Genomic DNA, 19113 nt, shown 5'->3' with positions numbered 1-19113 from the left:
ACGACTCTACAGTGCGCCTGCAGGCTGTCCCTAATTTCCCTAAATTTTTTACGGGGAACTGAAACGTACTCTTGGTACCTGCACGTGTCCCAAAAAATCCCAAATTAGACCCAGAGCCCCTTTCGGCCAATATCGCAATTCCGGTACGGTGGCTCCCCCGTGCTCCGGCGACGACGCCGCCACAAGCGGCGGCGATTCGCCTCGGGTTGGCCATTTCCGGCCGAATTCGGCCACACTTGCATCGGTCCTTGTGATAAAACAACCATAGGGCCCTCGGGGGGCCAAAAAATTACGAAAAACTGAAGCTTACCGGCGGCGGTGCTCTCGGGTGCGGCGGCTCTCCAGCGAGGTTTGTGTTTTGGTGATTTGGCTCCGATCAACCTGTAGAGAAAAGAATGGTGATCACGGTGATATAAAAATTGTATCAAACGGAGGTCGGGAAGGGCCTCATCAGAGGCAAAAACCGAGGAGGGGCGCGGCGGCGCCGCTGGGTTTCGACCGTGTTTTCCGGCCGTTTGGCCGGGATTTTGGCTCCGATTTGGCCACAGGAAAACTCAGCATTGAAAAACGAGCCGAGGTTATGAAATTTACCTCGATCGGCGGTCGAAAAACTCCCTGGTGCGGCGGTGGGTGGCGGCGGCCGGCTCCTCCGGCGTCTGGTTCGTCTTCTCCGGCGAAGGCAGGCGGCTAGGGTTTTTGTGGTCAGGTGTGGGGGTTCTATTTATACCCTTTTGCCATTTGATCACAGCCGTCCATTTTGATTAAATCTGTACCGTCCGTGCACGTGCATCTGGGCCGTGCGTGCGCTTGTATCTGGGCCGTCCATGCGCGCGAGGACGCATCTGGACCGTCCGATCACGCGCACGCAGATCGCCCACGTGGCCCGTTCCCGGGTCGACGTGGTCTTGCCACGCGGCAGGTCCTGGTTGGCCAGGACTGCTGACTGGGCCGCTGACGTGGCGCTGACAGGGCACAATTTTTTTTAAATTACATTTTGACCCCCGGTTTCCGATTTTCTTTTCAAGAATACTCACAGAATCCAAATTTTCACCCATTTTTCTCAAAATCAATTTCAATTAAATCCAAATAATATTTTTACCCAATTTTACAATTATTGTTATTTTTATTAAATTAAATTAAAATAAAATAAATAAAAATAAAATTAATAATAATAATAATAATAATAAATTTAAAAATTATTGGGCGTTACATTAATAACTGCTTAACATAGGTTTTGTAGTTGCAACTCGACAAGTATGCATAATAAAAGGAATAAATATTTACAAAATGAAACAAAAATGTGGTTTAGAACATTAAAATTTATTTAAATGCACTAGGCACACTTTTGGTAAATAAATACTTGGGTCTTAGCATGTTGCCGTAATAACAAAGTTTTTGTACTTCTGTAACCTGTCCGTGGGATGATCAGATAAAGGCTAAAAAGTTACTCAACACAGATTCTATGTACAAGTACACCAGGATGATGTCGTGGTAGCAACTTACTAATTAACATGCTTTTGAAAGCTCTACAGTCTTTATCCACTAGCTTCATCAGAAGAAGTGAAGAACTTGCATTATGGTTCAGAATCATTAACAGGAACAAACGCAGGAGTTTGAATTTCAGTCATGTTTTCTGTGATATTGCTTGGACAAAAAACAGCTAGAAAGAAAAATCCCGGAACCTAGAATTAGTTCACTCTATAATTCAAAAGAAATATCAAGAAAGTTTTGGAGATTAGTTAAAAGAATTACTATTTGTCAACTTATGTAGCTAGGATTGTAGCGCCACAAGCAGCTGGAGCATGGTTTCCCTCTTTGTAGACAAGGTTTCCTCTTACGAAAGTTGCTAGCACTTTTCCAGACAGTCTTCTTCCCAGGTAGGCCGAGATGCTCTGTACACATGTTATTGGTGAAAGCATGTAAAAGACAAAGGTAAATTAAGGATCCAACTATATACGAACCACCTTCTTTATGGTTCAGCAGAAAATTCTGCCAACAGAAAAAAGTCTTAAGTATTTTTCCATGAAATTACAGAGTGAACAAAGTATAAGTAACTTGCTTTTGTTCCCTCTTCCTGAGATCTGTTGACATATGCATATTTTTTCAGACTGAAATGGCACCTGAGATGATTATGAAGCTATAAAAAAATATGCATGGAATACATACAGGATTTTTAGAATGCATAGGATGATCATCATTAAGGTCAAACTCTTCGTCAGGTTCCCACACAACAATATCTGCATGTTTGCCGATTGCTATAGCTCCCTGCACGATGTTATTCAGATTTGTGAATGAGCAAAAGGATACAAATGAATTTAGATCATGTTAAGCTGAATCGAAGAATCAAAAACCATAAAACTTATGTGTCACCTTTGAACCTAGTCCAGCAAGTTTAGCAGGTCTCTCACTCCACCATAAGGCTAACTTCTCCAAAGTTACCCCATATTTTTGCCCAGACGACCATGTCACAGGAAGAACAAACTGCGGATTTCCTCAAAAAATGACATGAATTTCTCTCTGAAACAAATAATAGAAATAGAACGGGAAGCTAAATTGGCACCGAGACAATGAAACAATTCCTAGTAAGCAGACTAAACTTTATAATGCTATGGTATCCCAGTAATATGCATATTCTTTTAGTCCTAAAAGTTGATAATCGGCTTTTTCTTTAGCCAAAATACATGTTAGTTAAGTAGGCTTCGAATAAGTGCATGTACATAGTGGTGTTCTAGTAGCATTCAATGAATATGTAAGAGATTGTTCAAACAAAGCAATAATCAGGAAAAGTGTTTGAGGGCATTGAAACTGATATGTAAACATTAAATATAGATGGTTTCATACTTTTGGATCTATCTTATTAGGTCATGATGTAAAAGAATTGAAAGACTAAGTCTTGTCCTGGACCACTTGATAGATTTGTAACTATTTTGTATACGGGTGGTACCCCCTTAATACCTTTGTGAATAAAATTGATCTCTTTTATTTCAAAAAAAAAATCAGGAAAAGTGCGTGTTAACTTACATGCCAGATTGCCCTAAGCTTCTAGATCAAGCATAAAACACTTGTAAATATTGTATATCTGAAACTGTATGATATTAAGCAATTAAAGGAGCTGACTTTACTCCTGAATTTCGTAAGCCACCAACCTGCAAAGATGATATGCCACCCCAAGCCTTCAAGAAGTTCCCATCATCAAGGAGTTTAAGTTCTGGTACTGTTGGTGAATGATCAGAACTAAGCATATCAATTTGTCCTTCCTGCAACAAATTGAAATTAATAGGAAACCATGGTAGGAGAAGAAGGGCCTTTGAAGTATAAACAATCAAATCCTAGAAATGTCAATACCATTAAAGCCTCCCATAATTTCTCTTTATTGGATGCATCACGTATGGGTGGAGCACACTTGAATCGAGTATCTCCATCCTGAATCTCTTCTGCTGAGAAAGCCAAATAATGAGGGCAAGTTTCAACAGTGATGCTGTCACCATTTCCTTTTGCTCCCTGGACAAAATGAAAAAAATATATATAAATGGTAGTGTCACACAAAAATTTTTCTCTGCATCACACACCAAAAAAAAAAACAGAGAGAGCAGCAATTAAATCAGGAATGAGCAAATAAACCAGGAAATTAAAGGTGTAGACATTAAGCACGTCCAGGATACTGTTAACTTCAATGTGATCTCATGATCATTTATTAACATGAGAAGCACGTGCTGTCTAAAGCTGTTCCCGTGTGTTATCCACTGGGTACTGTATAAATATGTAGATAGAGTTACAGGGTACCTTTATAAGATCCAAGGAAGAACTCGCATCAGATAAATGAACAACATGAAGATGAGCTCCTTCTGAGGAGCCACCAGCCCTTGTGTCCCTTGTTACAGTCAAAAGTTCTCTAATAGCAGCCTCCTCCCTTTAAGGTGATTAAAGAGTCAGGTAAAATGATACTGGCAGATTTTTAGTCAACCAAAAAATAGGTTCTAAATATGCCCCAAAGAATTTGCTTCTTGATAATTACTTCAGTAGAAAAATGACATCCATCCGTTATTCTTCTGTTTGTAAATTTTATTAAGTATTTTATAGCACCAACAATAAAGTATAGTAATAAATATTTACTAAGTGGTTTTTAAGCTAACATCATCAGAACTTCCACGGTGCAAGTTCAGATCTTGCCAAACTGTGAACAGGAAGATTAAGTTAACCAGAGCTTCCCAGAAATTGAAGGAAAGGAGTTTTAAAGTTATCTTGTATGATTTAGATTTTTACTCTTTATAGAAAGCCAAATACTAATTACCTTCAATGTAATAATGAGATCCAAAACCAGGAAAAAAGCACTGTGTAAATGCTGTCATCAAGAAGAATATTGGATGCCTATCAATCACAGGTCCAGATAGGTATTAGCCATGATTATGGGTGTTACTCTTCTACCAATCAACTTGATGTTTCCTTTTGGCTCCAGAAGAAAATTGTAAGCGAAACAATAGTGAATAGTTTGTGGACTTCTTGAAAAAAGATATCACAATAAAATATTTGTTCTATCACAAAGTAATATAATTACCCAAAAGAATAAAAGAAAAAGAAAACACAACTCACCAGGAAGGTGGCCTTGTCTTAAGATAGGTTAAATAGGCATGTGGATCGTCTCGAACATCTTGAACTTCTGAGTCTTCCTGAATCTCTGCATGTACAAGTAAGGGTCTTCTGTATTTTGCCAAAATAGAGAGACCTTCCTGCATAAGAATAACTATCCACTTCAACCAGTTTATGGTTCTACCCTAATTACAGAATACAACTCAAGTCAGGGTAAAAACTGCTTCATCAAAAGCCTGTACTATCATGGATCATTTCCTTGTCAATAGTATATGTACAAGGTAGCTCATAAGAGAATTTACTGTTCAGAATTAGGGGAGGATTGTATGCATCCCGTGAGAAAGGAAAAAAGGATCATGACTTGACATCGTGCTAACTGTTTATCCATTTAATCCTTTTGGAACCCAAACGAAGGCAATTCACGAGCAAGATATGAAAAAATCATAATCTCCATATGATATTGTTGGGCCTTGGAAAGTTTTTTACTATAAGGAGCATTCTTGTAAAATTAGATTTTTTCTTAGGAAAAGCTCTAGTTGAAAGAGGTGATTATAGTAAAATTTTCGCATGTGGCTCTATGGAATAAGCATGTTGCAGAACCACATTAAAATTTCGTGTTCTTCCTTTTTATGGCTTTTACATTAATATGCATCCTCTGTTTGAGTCATCTCACAACAAACTATGTATATCAACCAAAAAATTGGAAAAGCTGCATGGTCAGCATATCAAAAAATAGTAAGAAAAATGATATAAAACTTAATTGACTCATCACAATATTTAAATTCAAGTATCAACTAGCAAACCTTTATGTGAGTGGCATTTGTCATAGGAAAGTCATTGATTCCTGAAGGACACATAAAGGACTACAAAACAAGAAAAAAGAGACAAGGATAACTGTAAGGTTATAATCAAAAAGTTAAAAGATAAGCAATTTGAGACTAGCCCCTTAATACACTCAATGCATTTCAAATAGCTTTCATTTAATGATTATGTACATAATCTTTTGCATGTATATAGTATATTTGAACATGATTCTCATGTAACCAATTCAAATAATTATAAATTATCAAAATTCAGTAGCTAACTGTATAATAGAGTATCTACAACAAAACCATCACGTGTTTTCTTCTTAACCATGAATTATTTTAAAAATAAAAGAAATTAGGAAATATCCTATTTAATAACATTAAACATAATGTAATTAAGAACCTAATAAATATAATCTATTTAAGAAATTAATGGAAAACAAAAAACACAATAAATAATTATATAGTTACTAGGCTAGCAAATGATGTGGTGCTGCTTGTTATAATACTGAGAAGCCACCTGTCATCATGAACACAAACTGATTTAAAAACATACACAATGAGATACAATAATATCAGCCAGTTCAGCTGATTACCAGGATTGAGAAAATCACTTAAAACTGTTTCCAGTTTTCTAGAAGTTATTAATGGGTTTCTTCAGAATGTTTAATTGATAATAAGGTATTATTCCTTGGAACTTTAGGTTCTAAAATAGCTGCTACTGAGGTCAAGACGAAGAGCTTGGGGATCAGTTGAGTAATCAGAAAATTTTATACTCAAAGGTTCAGTATGCATATAAACCAACTGGCTCTTCACTCTGAAACCAATGCACAGGTCCATATATAATACGTTGCTCAGTGAACTTTGATTTACAACAAAACAAATATAGATGCAGTTGCAATTATTACAGAAAGCTACTGAGAGCAAAATTATCCAAATAAAATGCATCAAGCCCAACTAAAGTAGTGCTTTCAGAAGCATGGATACACCATCGAACCAGATAGCATACAACTAACCGTTGAAATTGTTCTCAGACAATTACCTTCAAACCAAGAACACCACTTTCTAGGAGCTCTTCCAGAGCACTTGCATTAAATGCATTTTCAGGAACAAGACCACCCCAAAAACCTGGTAAATTGCAGTTAAGATGATCAATTCTTTTAATCAAGGATATGACAAGGAATGGTATAAAAAGCATACCGACATCAACATATATTCTCTCTCTTGCAGCGTCAACCTATAACAGAAATTGTCAAATGCATCAAACAGGTAAACCATTATCTGTAAAAAAAAAAAAACCCCACAGAAAAGGAAAAATAAAAGTTCTGGATCACATATGACAAGTTACCAGGACTATAAAGAAGTTAACCAACTCCTCCTCTTTCTTACCTTGAGCTTTAAAGTTTCTGAAGAAACAGTTGAAGGAAAACTGTTCAGAGGCATATCAATTAATGTTGTGATGCCACCTGTTGACATACAGGAAGGTCAAATGCTTGCATTTGCTAATAGAGAGAACAAATAAAATTAATATGATAATAAGATTCCCAAAGCAAAAAAAAAAACTCAGGGTTCAAGAGAAGAACTGACCATAAAGACAAGGAAAAGTTAAAATCTAACTCTATTGCCAATGACTATTCTACATAAGAAAAATAACACTATTTTATATCTTGTTCGAAGGTTTTCAAGAAGCAGACAAGACAATAGAATTTCACGTTATGTCTTGCTCAACCAAAGGAAACTTGTTACTGATGAAAACATCCTTGTCAAAGAAGTAATTATGAAGGAAAGTGAATACCTGCAGCAGCTGCTCTTGTTCCTGAAGGAAACCCTTCCCATTCAGATCTTCCTGGATCATCAAGATGAGCGTGCCTGCAGGGATATAATGAAAGCACTTTAGAAGAAGTACTCTCAGTGCAGCATATCCACATGCAACTGAGAAGTTCTTATTGTCATGTTAAACCTTTTCAAATAACTTTATAATGAAATGATGGCAAATGATAAGGCTCTCATATCTTACACATCAATCAAACCAGGCATCACAACAGCTTCCCCAAAGTCAATGACTTGTCTCCCATTTGATTTCCCGTCCCAATTCTCTTCCTTAAATATTGATATGATATTCCCTTCTCTGACCTCAACTGTTATTTAGATATTTGAAAATGAGATGTAAGGATCAGGAACTATCCAGCACAAACCTTGGCCTAGATAAACATTTAGCAAATGGCGTAGCATAAACAATGGTGATGAAGGATATCATATGCATGCAAAATCTGCTATATCTGTATTTATTCTCTGCCAAAGCGCAATGTCCACCAAATCTACTCCATGCTGTGAAATCAAAATTTGATGCTGAACCTACCACTGATTATTAGTTAAATTTACTACTTTGAACAATTTTCTTGAGTGAAAAAGAGAAAAAAACCATTGATAGACACCAAAAGAGTAACCATCCAGAAAAGACTTTACAAGTCATGAAAATATAAAACATCGACAAGGTTTCCAAGTTTGACTGAGTGGATGTCCTTTCAACAAAAAGGTGTGGGACCAATGAATTCTAATTCTATCAAGAGGAGAGCAAACATTGTAAGAAACTCTCCTATTTCTTTACTTCCTTACAATGGTAGGCAGAAGAAACTTGAAAAGTTTCTTCCTATACTTATAATCCTTCAACCCAGTGCATGTCCACAATTACTACTTCAAACAACTGTTGCAAACATAACAAAGTACTACAATTCCACAAGCTACAATAACCAAAAAGGACCCCAAAAAAGTACAAAGTGATAATTATAAAATAATTAGAAAATAAAAAGAATTTTCCTCTTCTACCAAGACTAGAATCCAAAAATAACTATAAGACATACCTGCACCAGAAATGAACCCCTGTGGTGTCACAATCCGCTTGCTGGTTATCAAGTAATGGTTGTAAGGAAAAAGGCTGCATTCGCCATGGGACGGCTACAAATTAAATTACAAGCTTAATCAAGCAACCACTATATTCAAACATCAATTGTACAGTTTGTGGATGAATACGTCCAGGACAGAAGAAATCCTAAACAATTTAGCTATAAATGATTTTGACTCCCAGAATTTTGTAGGCACAAGCTAGTTTTGCCGATAAGGTAAGATTCAGCTTATCTCCAAGCAAGCCACAGGACCTATATGCCATTTACGTAATTGAGTGATTCGCTATAGTTTTTATCCTGTGAATTTCCATGACCAAAAACAAAGACAAAAAAGATGCATTCGAGTTGACACCAAAATCAACCACTGAATTATTAATTTAACATATCATCGCTAAAAAACCAATCGGTTCAACAAACACGACTAACAGATTATGCAATGACTTCATCAACAATCGAATCAAAAATATTGATAAAAATAAAACAACGCTCAATCGCTCTTTGATTGCATTGACGAGAGATCAAATTTTACATATTCAACTCACTCAACTTCACTAGTAGTTAACATGAAACAAACTTTCGCTTCCTTCATCATTTGTGCTCCATCTGTGCACAGAAATAATCATCGACATAATCTATATACAGATGCCGAAATCATCAACTTCAATCTAATATTTAGAATAATAAACATATATGTAACGCATATACATATATATATGCATAGATGCAGTCGCTAATCAGACCTTGAGAGAATCCCGAGATAAGAAGAAAACGAGAAAGGACGCGATCAGAGTCAGCAGAGGTAATATCCTCCATAGCAGATTCTCCATCTCGATCTCTCTCTCTCTCGCTGGCTCGCTCCCTCCCTCCCTCTGTGTATGTGTTCCTGCTCGCTAGAGAAAGGAGTGGCGACCCAATCACGTGCTGACGAGAAAGTGGTGATTTCGGAGTCATGGCGTTTGTCCTGATTAAAAAGGCAGTACACTAATGATGTATTCCTTTTATTAAAAATAATTACACAGTTCAAATTGCTGCTTGTAAAATATATATATATATATATTTAATTTATTAATAAAATATATTTTTAAACTTTAAATATATATTTAATATATAATTAATAAAATACGCATTTTTAAAATTTATAAAATATATTTAATCTATTAATAAATAAATAAATATGCGGACAAACTTAGAACCTTTACTTATTTAATTATATAAATATTTTTTCAAATTCAAATACTGTGAAAACATATTTATTTAGTAGTTGCAGTGCACTAGTTTCTCATTTTACTTGCTCTCTCGTCTCTCCCTCCGCGCTCTCGACTGCAGCCACCATGACCAGGGTTCTGGACAAACTATCCTTTCGTCGATTCTATTGGAGAGAAGGAGAAGCAGACAAATTAGTCGATTGTGGTTGCCCCGATAATAAGAATTTGAATCAAGTGAGTCTTTTTTTCTTTCAGCTAATGAATCATAAACCGAGTAGAATTCGGATAATTTATGAAAGTACCTGCACTGGTGCGATTTCGGTTCAGATAAGAAGTAAATTTTCACGATCCTAACAGAAGTCGGTTTCCTCCTCCTGTATTATATATATGTAAGTAATACAATCGTCAGAAACATATAGTACACAAATCCTCCAGTTCATTGTGATTTTATTTCATTGTTCCCTGCTTTAAGTTTTTCGACAATGGCCAGAAACACAAATGCGAAGAAATTAGCAGACATCAGCGACGCAGACACTGCCTTATTTTGGTTAGAGAGACCGGCTATTTTATGGATCTTCTTCTCGTCTGGATTTGAAGTCGTTTTCCCGTTCCTAGCCTTGCTGCTTTGTAATTTAACTTATTTCTTAAACTTCGTTGAAAGACGAACAATCAACCCTAATCATCTCACTGTAAGTGATCATACTTCTAATTCTCTATATTCGTTTAGAATAATTTTACGTGTTATTTATTTCTCTTTTGATTTGTTTTGAATGGTGAAGGATCGTGATTTACTGTGGTTTGTTGAAGAAAGAGTGGCAATGCTGTTTGCAGCTGTGTCTTGGGTGGGATATCCTGTGCTACGGTCTCTGGCAATATTACTGTTCTTGACCACAAATTTGATGTACATGTTTATGGCAACCTTGGACGACGTTACTTCAGAAACTCAACACTCTAGAGTGAGTAACCATCACTGTTACTTTTATTTTTACATATACAGAGAATGTAGAGATAATATATAGATAGAGAAATATATATATACAATGCATCTTTTCATTTATTTTGGTGGGTTCTTCTTGAAATTATAGTTTAGTTTTTTAAGTCCAAAGCTACATAGCGGCTATTAGATATTCTGATCTTTGAATCTTTTAGTTCCACTGCTAAGAAGACTAAAGCCATTCCCAGGGAAAATTTTCTGAAACTGAATAGTAGATATTGTAAAATTTTTGTCTTTTAAGTTTTGGTTATACATTACTTCTTTTTTCTAAATTAATTCAGTTGCGTGTATGTATATGAAACAATAAAGTAATTCATAATTTACTGCATCATTTCCATGTTTGGTGATTTTGTAATTTGCGGAGTAATTAATCTCGACCTTAGATTGGAAGAAAACTATTTTGACCTTTATAAACTGTTTATCCCAAAGCATGAGCGGGCTGCAGGGAGATTTATAGAATGGAAAAAGATACTCCAACGTCATATCATTTTCTCTCTCTCTCTCTCTCTCTCTCTCTCTCTCTCTCTCTCTCTCTCTCTCTCTCTCTCTCTCTCAGTATGACAGTATGAACCAAGCACTAATTAATTGTTTCGGTTGCATATATGTATAGGAAAAAACTATCCAAATAAAAGGATTGAATTTTGAGATTAATGAAACTGATTCAGAGCTCGAAAACCAAGAAGCGACGGATCAAAGCACTGTCTGCGGTGATGATGAGTTGACAGAAACTATTTCTGAGAAGTCCTGTGAATCAGCCTGTCAAAATTTGGAAGACAAGAAGAATGAGTGGAGTGATAGAGAGTGTTATTATGAGAATCGGTATTATTATTCGGAAGATTATGATTATGAAGATTTTGAAAACGAATTCAATTTTGATCGAGACCCTCTTTCACAAGTCTGCCTCTGTGATTGCTTCAACACGGTGAGCACGGAAAACAGTGATGACGATGATCATGATGCTGATCACGATGATGGAAGTAACAGTTGGGCAGAATCAAGCAATGAACTAGTTCCCCCTACATGGTGGCGGCATATGCCTACTGAAGCAGATTTGCTCCAAGCAGAGGGCGATGATCATGATCAAGACCATGATGGTGATGATCATGATGCTGATCACGATGATGGAAGTAACAGTTGGGCAGAATCAAGCAATGAACTAGTTCGCCCTACATGGTGGCTGCATATGCCTACTGAAGCAGATTTGCTCCAAGCAGAGGGAACCCATTTCTCTATTACTGATAAAATCGCAACTTCCTGTCAAATTCCGCCTCTGTATCCTGAAGAAGAAGCTGATGAAGATGCCAACTCCACCATTGAGAGGGAGAACGTGTTTTCTCTCAACTCAAAACTCGATGCAACCATCCAATGCCTTGAGAATCATTATAGACAGACGAGTGTTGTCTTTCCCAGATTGATAGAAGCCAGCACACTGTTACTAGAAATGGTTACCTATTTCAAAGAGAAAGAGAATCTGTTTGCAAAGCTCGAGTCTGCAACTGAGTCATTGGAGGAGTACAAGCAAGAAAGAGATGAGTTATCCTTAAAGCTCTCTGGGGCCATTGCACAGGCTGAGTTCCAACATCGAGTCAGGGAAAGATACGAAGAGCGGTGTACAAAGTTGGAAGAGGAGAGGAACATATTGTCGTGGCAGAGAGATGCAGCAAAGGCAATATCAGAGAACCACACGGCTTGTTCCAATAAACTTCAGGAGAATTACAGCCAGTTGGAAGAAGAGAACCGTAAACTTGGTAAGATAATTTCCGCGAAGGATTCAGTAATCCGAGATTTGAATAAGGTGGTGAGCGAATTGAATGAAGAGATTACGTATCTTAGGGAGCAAATGTCTGCTGCAGATGGTTATATGGAGTATGTTTCAAGTGCCTATACCCGTGCCCAACTCTCTGCTTTTGATACAGACTGGACTTTTTAAGCCCTCTGAATTTTTTTTTGAATTTTTTTTTATTTTATTGTTAATTAATGTAAGTCATTAGGAATTTTTATTTTAAATTTTTACATTAATATTTTTTTATATTATATTTTTATAATTTTATCTTCATTCAATTCTAATATTAAATGCTTTATTTTATAATTTTTATTTCTTATTAAGCCAATGCACTTATATATACTAGTTTTCCCGTAAGTGTTATATAGGTGTCAAATTTTATTATTTTATTATAATTAAGTTCATAATCGATCTTATTAAAATAGATAAAATTAATCAGTATTAAAAAATTATGTTGAGGGTTGATCTTACTAAAAGATTGATCATATTAAAATAAATATTATAAATTAATCACTTATTATTTATAATACATTTTATAAAATAATAAAATTTAATTTTTTAATTAAATTTAAATTTATGATATTCAAATAAAAGCACAAAACTCATAATCATTAAAGTATTATATTATCAGTTAAAAAAATTTGTATTATGTATAAAATAGTCTATCTTATTTATGTTTATATTACTATATATCTTATCTCTTATACGTGTATGCAAGGCTGAGTATGATCATTGTTACCAATATATAATTGTATGATTTTAATGTATATATTTTATCTTTGAAAATTGTGCTTTTTAAAGTTAACAAACTATTTAATTAACAAACTTTACTAGTAATTGTGTCATACTAATAGTACGCTATAAGTAGTTGGATCTTTTGCTGATCTACCACGACTTGTATCCAATTAATTGTGTATAATATGATCATGGTTAACCTGTTAACAATTAGTATGGCGTTTTTGTATAAATTTAATTTAAGTAATTTCAGTTTAATATGATAGATATATTGTATATAATATATTTAATAAATATATTGTATAAGTATAGTTAATTATAAAATGTGTAATAATAATAAAAGTTAAATTCAACAATTTAATTATATGTGATATATTTAGTTGAATTTATGATCATTAATATAAATATATTGTGTATTATATATGTATATATATATTTAATGATAAATATTCAGTAAAACAAAATATAGAAATTAATAATAATTTAATTATACAAAATAACTGTATTTAAATTTATGGTTAGTACTATATATTGTGTATTATATATAGTGAGAAAATATTCAGTAATAATTAAAATGAAGTTCTAAACTAATCATATTTTATATGGAATACCATGTAATTAAATTCATGGTCATTAATATATTTTACATTGTCTATAATATTTTTTAATTATAAGATGTTTAATTAAGACAAATTCTTCTACTTAAATAATAATTTAATTTATAAGTTTTCTTATTTATTTTTAAAGAAAAACTTGTAATACCCTAAATTAATTTTTATGTAATTTAAGGTTTATTTATAAATATAATTCCTTAATTTTTTAATTTTAATTTAGAGTAAAATGGAGTAAGATTGATGAATGATGAAATTAAAAATAATTTTGGAGAAAATGGGTAAAATTTTGGATTCTGATGGTATTTTTGAAAGAAAAATCAGAAACCGGGAGTTAAAATGCAATTTAAAAAAAAATTGCTACGTAGGATGCCTAGTCAGCAGTCCCGATGAACCAGGACGCGCTGTCTGGCAATGGGCGCTGACGCGTGGGAGGCCACGCGGGCGATCCGCATGCTCGCGATCAAACGCTCATATCCGGTCCCGCGCGCACGAACGACCCAGAAGCATTCCCTTCCCAAACATGATCGGATGGCCAGATTCAAATGCAATCGAATGGCTCAGATTGGATCGCGATGGACGGTCCAGATTGAATTGCGATGAACAGCCTAGATTCACTCCCTATTTAATCACGATCGGATGGTTCAGATCAAACGCGATGGACGGTCCAGATTAAATGCAGACGAATATAAATAACTCTCATTCGCACCAAACCATAACCCTAGTCGCCAGACCCCTTGCCGGAGAAGAAGACCCAACCGCTGGGAATAAGATCGTCGCCACCCGCCGTCGCGCTGGAGCCGTTTCCGACCACCAAAAGAAGTAAAAAAAAAATTCTTTACTCAGAATTCAATTTTAAACACATCCATGGCCAAATATGAGCAAAAGGACCAGCTAATTGGCTGAAAAATATAGGCAAAACTCGGCAGTGCCGCCACGAAAAATTTCACAAAACACCTCCGATGAGACCCTTCTTGATTCCAGTTCTGTAAAAAAATTTCACCGTTGTGATCATTGTATCCTTCTCTACAGGTTGACCGGAGTAAAACACCCAACTGCAATGTGAGCCGGAGGAGCCGCCGTACCGGAGCGCCCTGCCACCGGTAAGTTTCGAGATTTTTTTATTTTTTCGACCAACCGAGGCCCCTTAGTATGTTTTCTTGTAGGGACTAATGTAAAATCGACCGAAAATGGTCGAAAATAGCCAACCTGAGGCAGACCACCACTGTAGGCGACGGCGCCACCGTCGGAGCACAGCGAAGCCACCGTGCTGGAATTTTGAAATTGGCCAAGTGGGCCCTGTGACTGATTTTGGATTTGTTTGGGACATTTGTAGATACTATTAGCGCATTTTAATTCCAGAAAAAAAAATTTAGGGAACCTGGAAACCGTCCGTAGGTGCAGTCAAATAGTGTAGCTTTTCAGACATCAAACTGAATAAGGATCCCTCACCCTATTCCCTATCATAGAATTGAAGTCTAAATAAATAATAATATGTTATTTTGTGTGAATTTAGAAAATGTGCATAAGTAATTACGGATTACTAATAGAGGCAGAACCAAAAATTATCTACTGTTGTTTTGTTGATTGTTTTTACATTTTAAATGCATAAAGTACTTTATTAATTGATTTTATGGCTTTGAATGCATGTATGGTTTATTCTATGTGTTTACTACTGAATCGAAAAAAATAAAGGTTCAACGATAAAAATTGTGCGATTAAGTGAATAGATGAAACGGCAAGCTTACTGGATATCTTGGGAGATGGTGGACGGACCGAGTACATAGGAAACCCTACCGTGAACGTTGTCTCATACCGGACGGGGTATGAAGACTTGATAATTTAGCGTTCATATCGAACAGGGTATGAGGACGGTCTACTTCACCCTCATACCGGACAGGTATTGAGGTTTAGTAATTTGGCGCTCATACTGGACGAGGTATGGGGACTGCTCGTGATTGAGAATGTTAAAGAAAAATGTTCACGCGTAGCGGGAACATGCCTATAAACCTCTATGGATACCAGCAGATTGGTAAAAAGAGTCACAGTTATTGTTGATTTATTGATAATGGGTATAAATTTATAATATGTGTTATGTTGCTGATTATATATAAAATTATGATATGTATAATATTGTTGTCTGTATATGTTGTTTTTATAAATCCCATTACAGTAAGTGGACGGTAAATAGTTTTATGATTGATAAATAAATTTGCTAAATTTAGTGCTCCATTAGTGGTTTTTGATTTTCTACTAACATTTACTTCTATGTCGGTAATATAGTGTGACATCCTTACTGGGCTAGTGTAGCTCATCCCTTATTTAACTATTTCAGACCAAGATGACCAGATTCCAGAGCCCGATCCGCAAGAAGATTGCGAGTAGATGCTATTTTTCTTTATTTTTATTTCATTTCCTTATTTCTTGTATTTCTTTCAAAATTGTGAATTCCATAATACTATTTGGTACTTTAAGTTATTGTGTAAGGAATATAAATCTTGAACATTTATTACGCTTCCGCACTTTAATTATCATTTATTTTCTTTGGATATTTTCGGGGCTGTTACAAAACTAATATTCAAATTTGTAATTACTAATATATACTATGTTCATATGTACATATTGTAGTGAATAACATTTAAGTTTATACAGGATAAGTACATGAATTAATTATAACAACACAAATTCAGGTGATTAACTTCTCATATTTAACTTAACCTAGTTTTTGTGAAAAATCTTTTTTAGCATATTTCAAAAAATCAAAAATAAAATTAAAATATTTTTAATTCAAAATTAAATATATGAAATATATTGTTGAGATCCTATAAAATTTTGAACAATTGTAGTCGTTGTTAAGAATTCTCACATATCTAAACTATTGTAATAATTTATAAGGGGTATCATATATCTTTTCATATCTATAAGTATTAGTTATAAATCAATCAATATAAGTAATATTTTGAAAATAAATCTCAAATAAATTTATCATTTTTCTATCTCGATCTCTATCTCTCTTTTCTCTACTATCTCTTCTCTCTCTATATATTTTTGTAATACCCGGACCTGAAATTTAAGTTTAAGATAATTAAATTATAATAATAAATAATTTAAAGAAATTTAAAAAAATTAATTTTTAATTTTTAATTAAAATTTTGAAAAAAAATTATATTTTTGGTGTATTTAAAAATAATTTTTAAAAGTTAGGGCCAAACTGAAAATAAGAAAGTACCTATTTAAAAAGAAAATTAGAAAATTGGGGTAAAAGTGCAAATAATAAAAAATAGGTCACGTAAGACCACCACATTAGCAGCGCAACCAATCATCGTGCGCTACGTGGCAGACACGCGAACACGCATCCACGTGGGAAGCCACGTGGGCGATCCGCGTGGCAACGGATCTGACGGCCTAGATCTACTCCCATGCACACGGACGGTCTAGATCTATTTTTTCTTCAAGCACGATCGAACGGTCCTAATTACATCCGATTGTGCAGTCCATATTTATTCCCCATATAGGGTTGATCCAATGGCTGAGAATGAGTCACATCTTCTCGAACAGACAGTCTGGATTTAATAAAGATGAGTATTTAAACCCCTCTTCCTAGAAATCCTAACCTTAGCCACACCTGACCCCGTCGGAGAAGAAGAAGAAGGGCAGCCAGAAGAAAAGTCAACCACCATCGCTGCTGCACCGGAGTCATTGACAACACCGGAGAGGCGATTTTCTTTTCTTTTCATTTCGAAATTCGATTTTAAGCCTCCCCACACCCATATCGGCCCCGAAAAACTAAAAGGGAAATCAGAAATTGATAGCAGAGCTTGGCCGAGCCACCGTACCCGTGACCTAAAACCTCTCTAGTGAGCCTGATTTTCCTTCACATTTCCTTCCATTTTTCGATCATTGAATTCCTAACCATTTTTTGGTATAGGACGACCGAAGAAAACCCCTAGCAGCAAGGGAGGAACGGCAGAGCCGCTGCGCCGGAAAATCATCCTACCGGTAAGCTTCGATTTTTTCATTTTTCTGGGCAACAGAGGCCACCAAACCTCGAATTTCGTTGGTTTTCGCACAGAACTGCCCGAAACTGGCCAAACCAAGAGAAAACACCACTGTAGGCAACATAGCCGGTGTCGGAGCACGGCAACACCACTGTGCTGGAAAACTAAACCGGCTAAAAAATTATAAAACCCTTATTTTTGGCCCTTTTTGGGTATTTAAGAATATGTGACGCGTGTTTTCAGTTTTCATAGAAAAACCCAAGAAATCCGAGAACCACTAATAATTCTAGTGAAAAAAGCGGTGTTTTAAATACCGACCCAAGGTAAGAATCCATCACCCTTTCTCCCATCACCGTTAATTAAAGTTTAAATAATAATAATGGTAAATTTTGTGAATATTGACAACTTTTTATTAACAAAATACAGGTCATCGATGGAGCCGATAACTAATCAGTGTATAGTTTATTTATACTGCCTATTTATTTTAATATTATCTAAATTACTTACTGTTATATTGTATGTTTTAATTAATTTATTTTAATTGTCTTCTCATTCATTAGCTTACTTAACTGTTTTATTCTTATCTGTTGATTGGTTTGAAATAAATGCTCTGACAATGCTTTCTTAATGATTAAAGTAACAAATTATATTATCATTTAATTGTCGTTATAATTCTAAAATTATGAAACAAAATTTTTGTATGTAATTAATGATTAGTTGATAATGAGGATATGTATGTGGAAGGCTTACTAGGTGCCATGGAAAATGGTGTATGGACCAGGTACATAGGGCAAACCCTACTGTAAATAATATCTCAGTCGAACGGGGCTGAGAAGTTCCATACTGGAAGGGGTTAGGAAGTATTTATTTACCCTCACACTGGACAAAATACTGAGGCGGTGATACGTTTGGCACCCATTATCGAACGCGGTCTGAGGACAGTAAATTATTTAATAGATTGGATATTGAGTCCATGTGTAGGAGGTACCCCTATGAATCCCTAGAGATATCGATAAATAAGTAAAAAAGTAATGTTTGATTATTATTGTTTCTTAGAATGCCTAATGAATTGCTACCTTAATTATTGTCTTCACGAGTCTTATTTGAGAACCTAAAAGGTGAGTATGAACTATGTTTTAAAAATTAAATTAATTTACCAAAAAGGAAAAAATAGCTCAATTGGTTGTTTTATGATTTTTATCAACCTTTGATTTTCCGTATTGGTTGTTAAGTGTTGATATTCTTACTAAACTAATGTAGTTCATTCCCCTTATTTAACCATTTTAGATCATGACGACCAAGTTCCAAATCTTGACAGTAAGAAATTTAGCGACTAAAGGTTACATCTTATTTTCCATCAGAGTTGCGTTGTGGAGGTCGATCCTATAGTTTTCTAGTTGCATTTTTATTTCTATTATTTTAATATCCTTTAAGGGACATTCTCGTATCCTTATTGGACATTATGATTTGACTGTGTAATGAATGTAACTC

The 19113-nt window shown here is 35.1% G+C and overlaps 2 protein-coding genes across 7 annotated transcripts; one reads left to right on the top strand and one right to left on the bottom strand.

The window, feature by feature from the left end:
• Nucleotides 1-1257: 1257 nt before the first annotated feature.
• Nucleotides 1258-9272, bottom strand: ALN (allantoinase). Of its 3 annotated transcripts, XM_022046489.2 has the most exons (17): nt 9037-9269; nt 8844-8899; nt 8255-8348; nt 7411-7531; nt 7189-7262; nt 6783-6859; nt 6594-6630; nt 6436-6521; nt 5391-5450; nt 4591-4727; nt 3784-3910; nt 3346-3501; nt 3147-3257; nt 2371-2481; nt 2167-2265; nt 1753-1892; nt 1258-1660 (listed from the first exon to the last, which is right to left on the bottom strand). In XM_022046489.2, exons 1-16 carry the CDS (start codon nt 9245-9247, stop codon nt 1764-1766), a joined length of 1686 nt encoding a protein of 561 aa, XP_021902181.1. In that variant the 5' UTR covers nt 9248-9269; the 3' UTR covers nt 1258-1660; nt 1753-1763. The 3 variants fall into 3 exon arrangements, with proteins under 3 accessions (XP_021902181.1, XP_021902182.1, XP_088063515.1); XM_022046490.2 differs by lacking the exon at nt 8844-8899 and having other exon boundaries at nt 9037-9260; XM_088207389.1 differs by lacking the exons at nt 1258-1660; nt 1753-1892; nt 2167-2265 and having other exon boundaries at nt 2446-2517; nt 9037-9272.
• A 291-nt stretch (nt 9273-9563) lies between these two features.
• On the top strand, nt 9564-12551 carry LOC110817873 (uncharacterized). 4 transcript variants are annotated; one of them, XM_022046590.2, is made up of 5 exons: nt 9565-9735; nt 9829-9890; nt 9992-10190; nt 10281-10457; nt 11106-12551. In XM_022046590.2, exons 4-5 carry the CDS (start codon nt 10320-10322, stop codon nt 12423-12425), a joined length of 1458 nt encoding a protein of 485 aa, XP_021902282.1. In that variant the 5' UTR covers nt 9565-9735; nt 9829-9890; nt 9992-10190; nt 10281-10319; the 3' UTR covers nt 12426-12551. The 4 variants fall into 4 exon arrangements, with proteins under 4 accessions (XP_088064372.1, XP_021902282.1, XP_088064374.1 ...); XM_088208246.1 differs by having other exon boundaries at nt 9564-9735; nt 9829-10190; XM_088208248.1 differs by lacking the exon at nt 9829-9890.
• Nucleotides 12552-19113: the final 6562 nt, after the last annotated feature.

This window comes from Carica papaya, chromosome 7 (assembly GCF_054855325.1).
Source record: "Carica papaya isolate Zhongbai chromosome 7, ASM5485532v1, whole genome shotgun sequence".
NCBI lineage: Eukaryota > Viridiplantae > Streptophyta > Magnoliopsida > Brassicales > Caricaceae > Carica > Carica papaya.
Note: the sequence above shows the minus strand (reverse complement) of the source record. Positions and strands in the feature narration are given on the sequence as shown.

Bases quoted from the DNA above. Each gene is read 5' to 3' on its own strand.
- ALN (XM_022046489.2), bottom strand. From the start codon at position 9,247: ATGACTCCGAAATCACCACTTTCTCGTCAGCACGTGATTGGGTCGCCA. The intron at 6,860-7,188 runs GTATTCACTTTC...GTATGTCAACAG, and splicing joins AACAAGAGCAGCTGCTGCAG to GTGGCATCACAACATTAATT. The intron at 6,631-6,782 runs GTAAGAAAGAGG...TTTCTGTTATAG, and splicing joins CAGAAACTTTAAAGCTCAAG to GTTGACGCTGCAAGAGAGAG.
- LOC110817873 (XM_088208246.1), top strand. From the start codon at position 9,984: ATGGCCAGAAACACAAATGCGAAGAAATTAGCAGACATCAGCGACGCA. The intron at 10,191-10,280 runs GTAAGTGATCAT...TGAATGGTGAAG, and splicing joins TCAACCCTAATCATCTCACT to GATCGTGATTTACTGTGGTT. The intron at 10,458-11,105 runs GTGAGTAACCAT...ATATATGTATAG, and splicing joins CAGAAACTCAACACTCTAGA to GAAAAAACTATCCAAATAAA.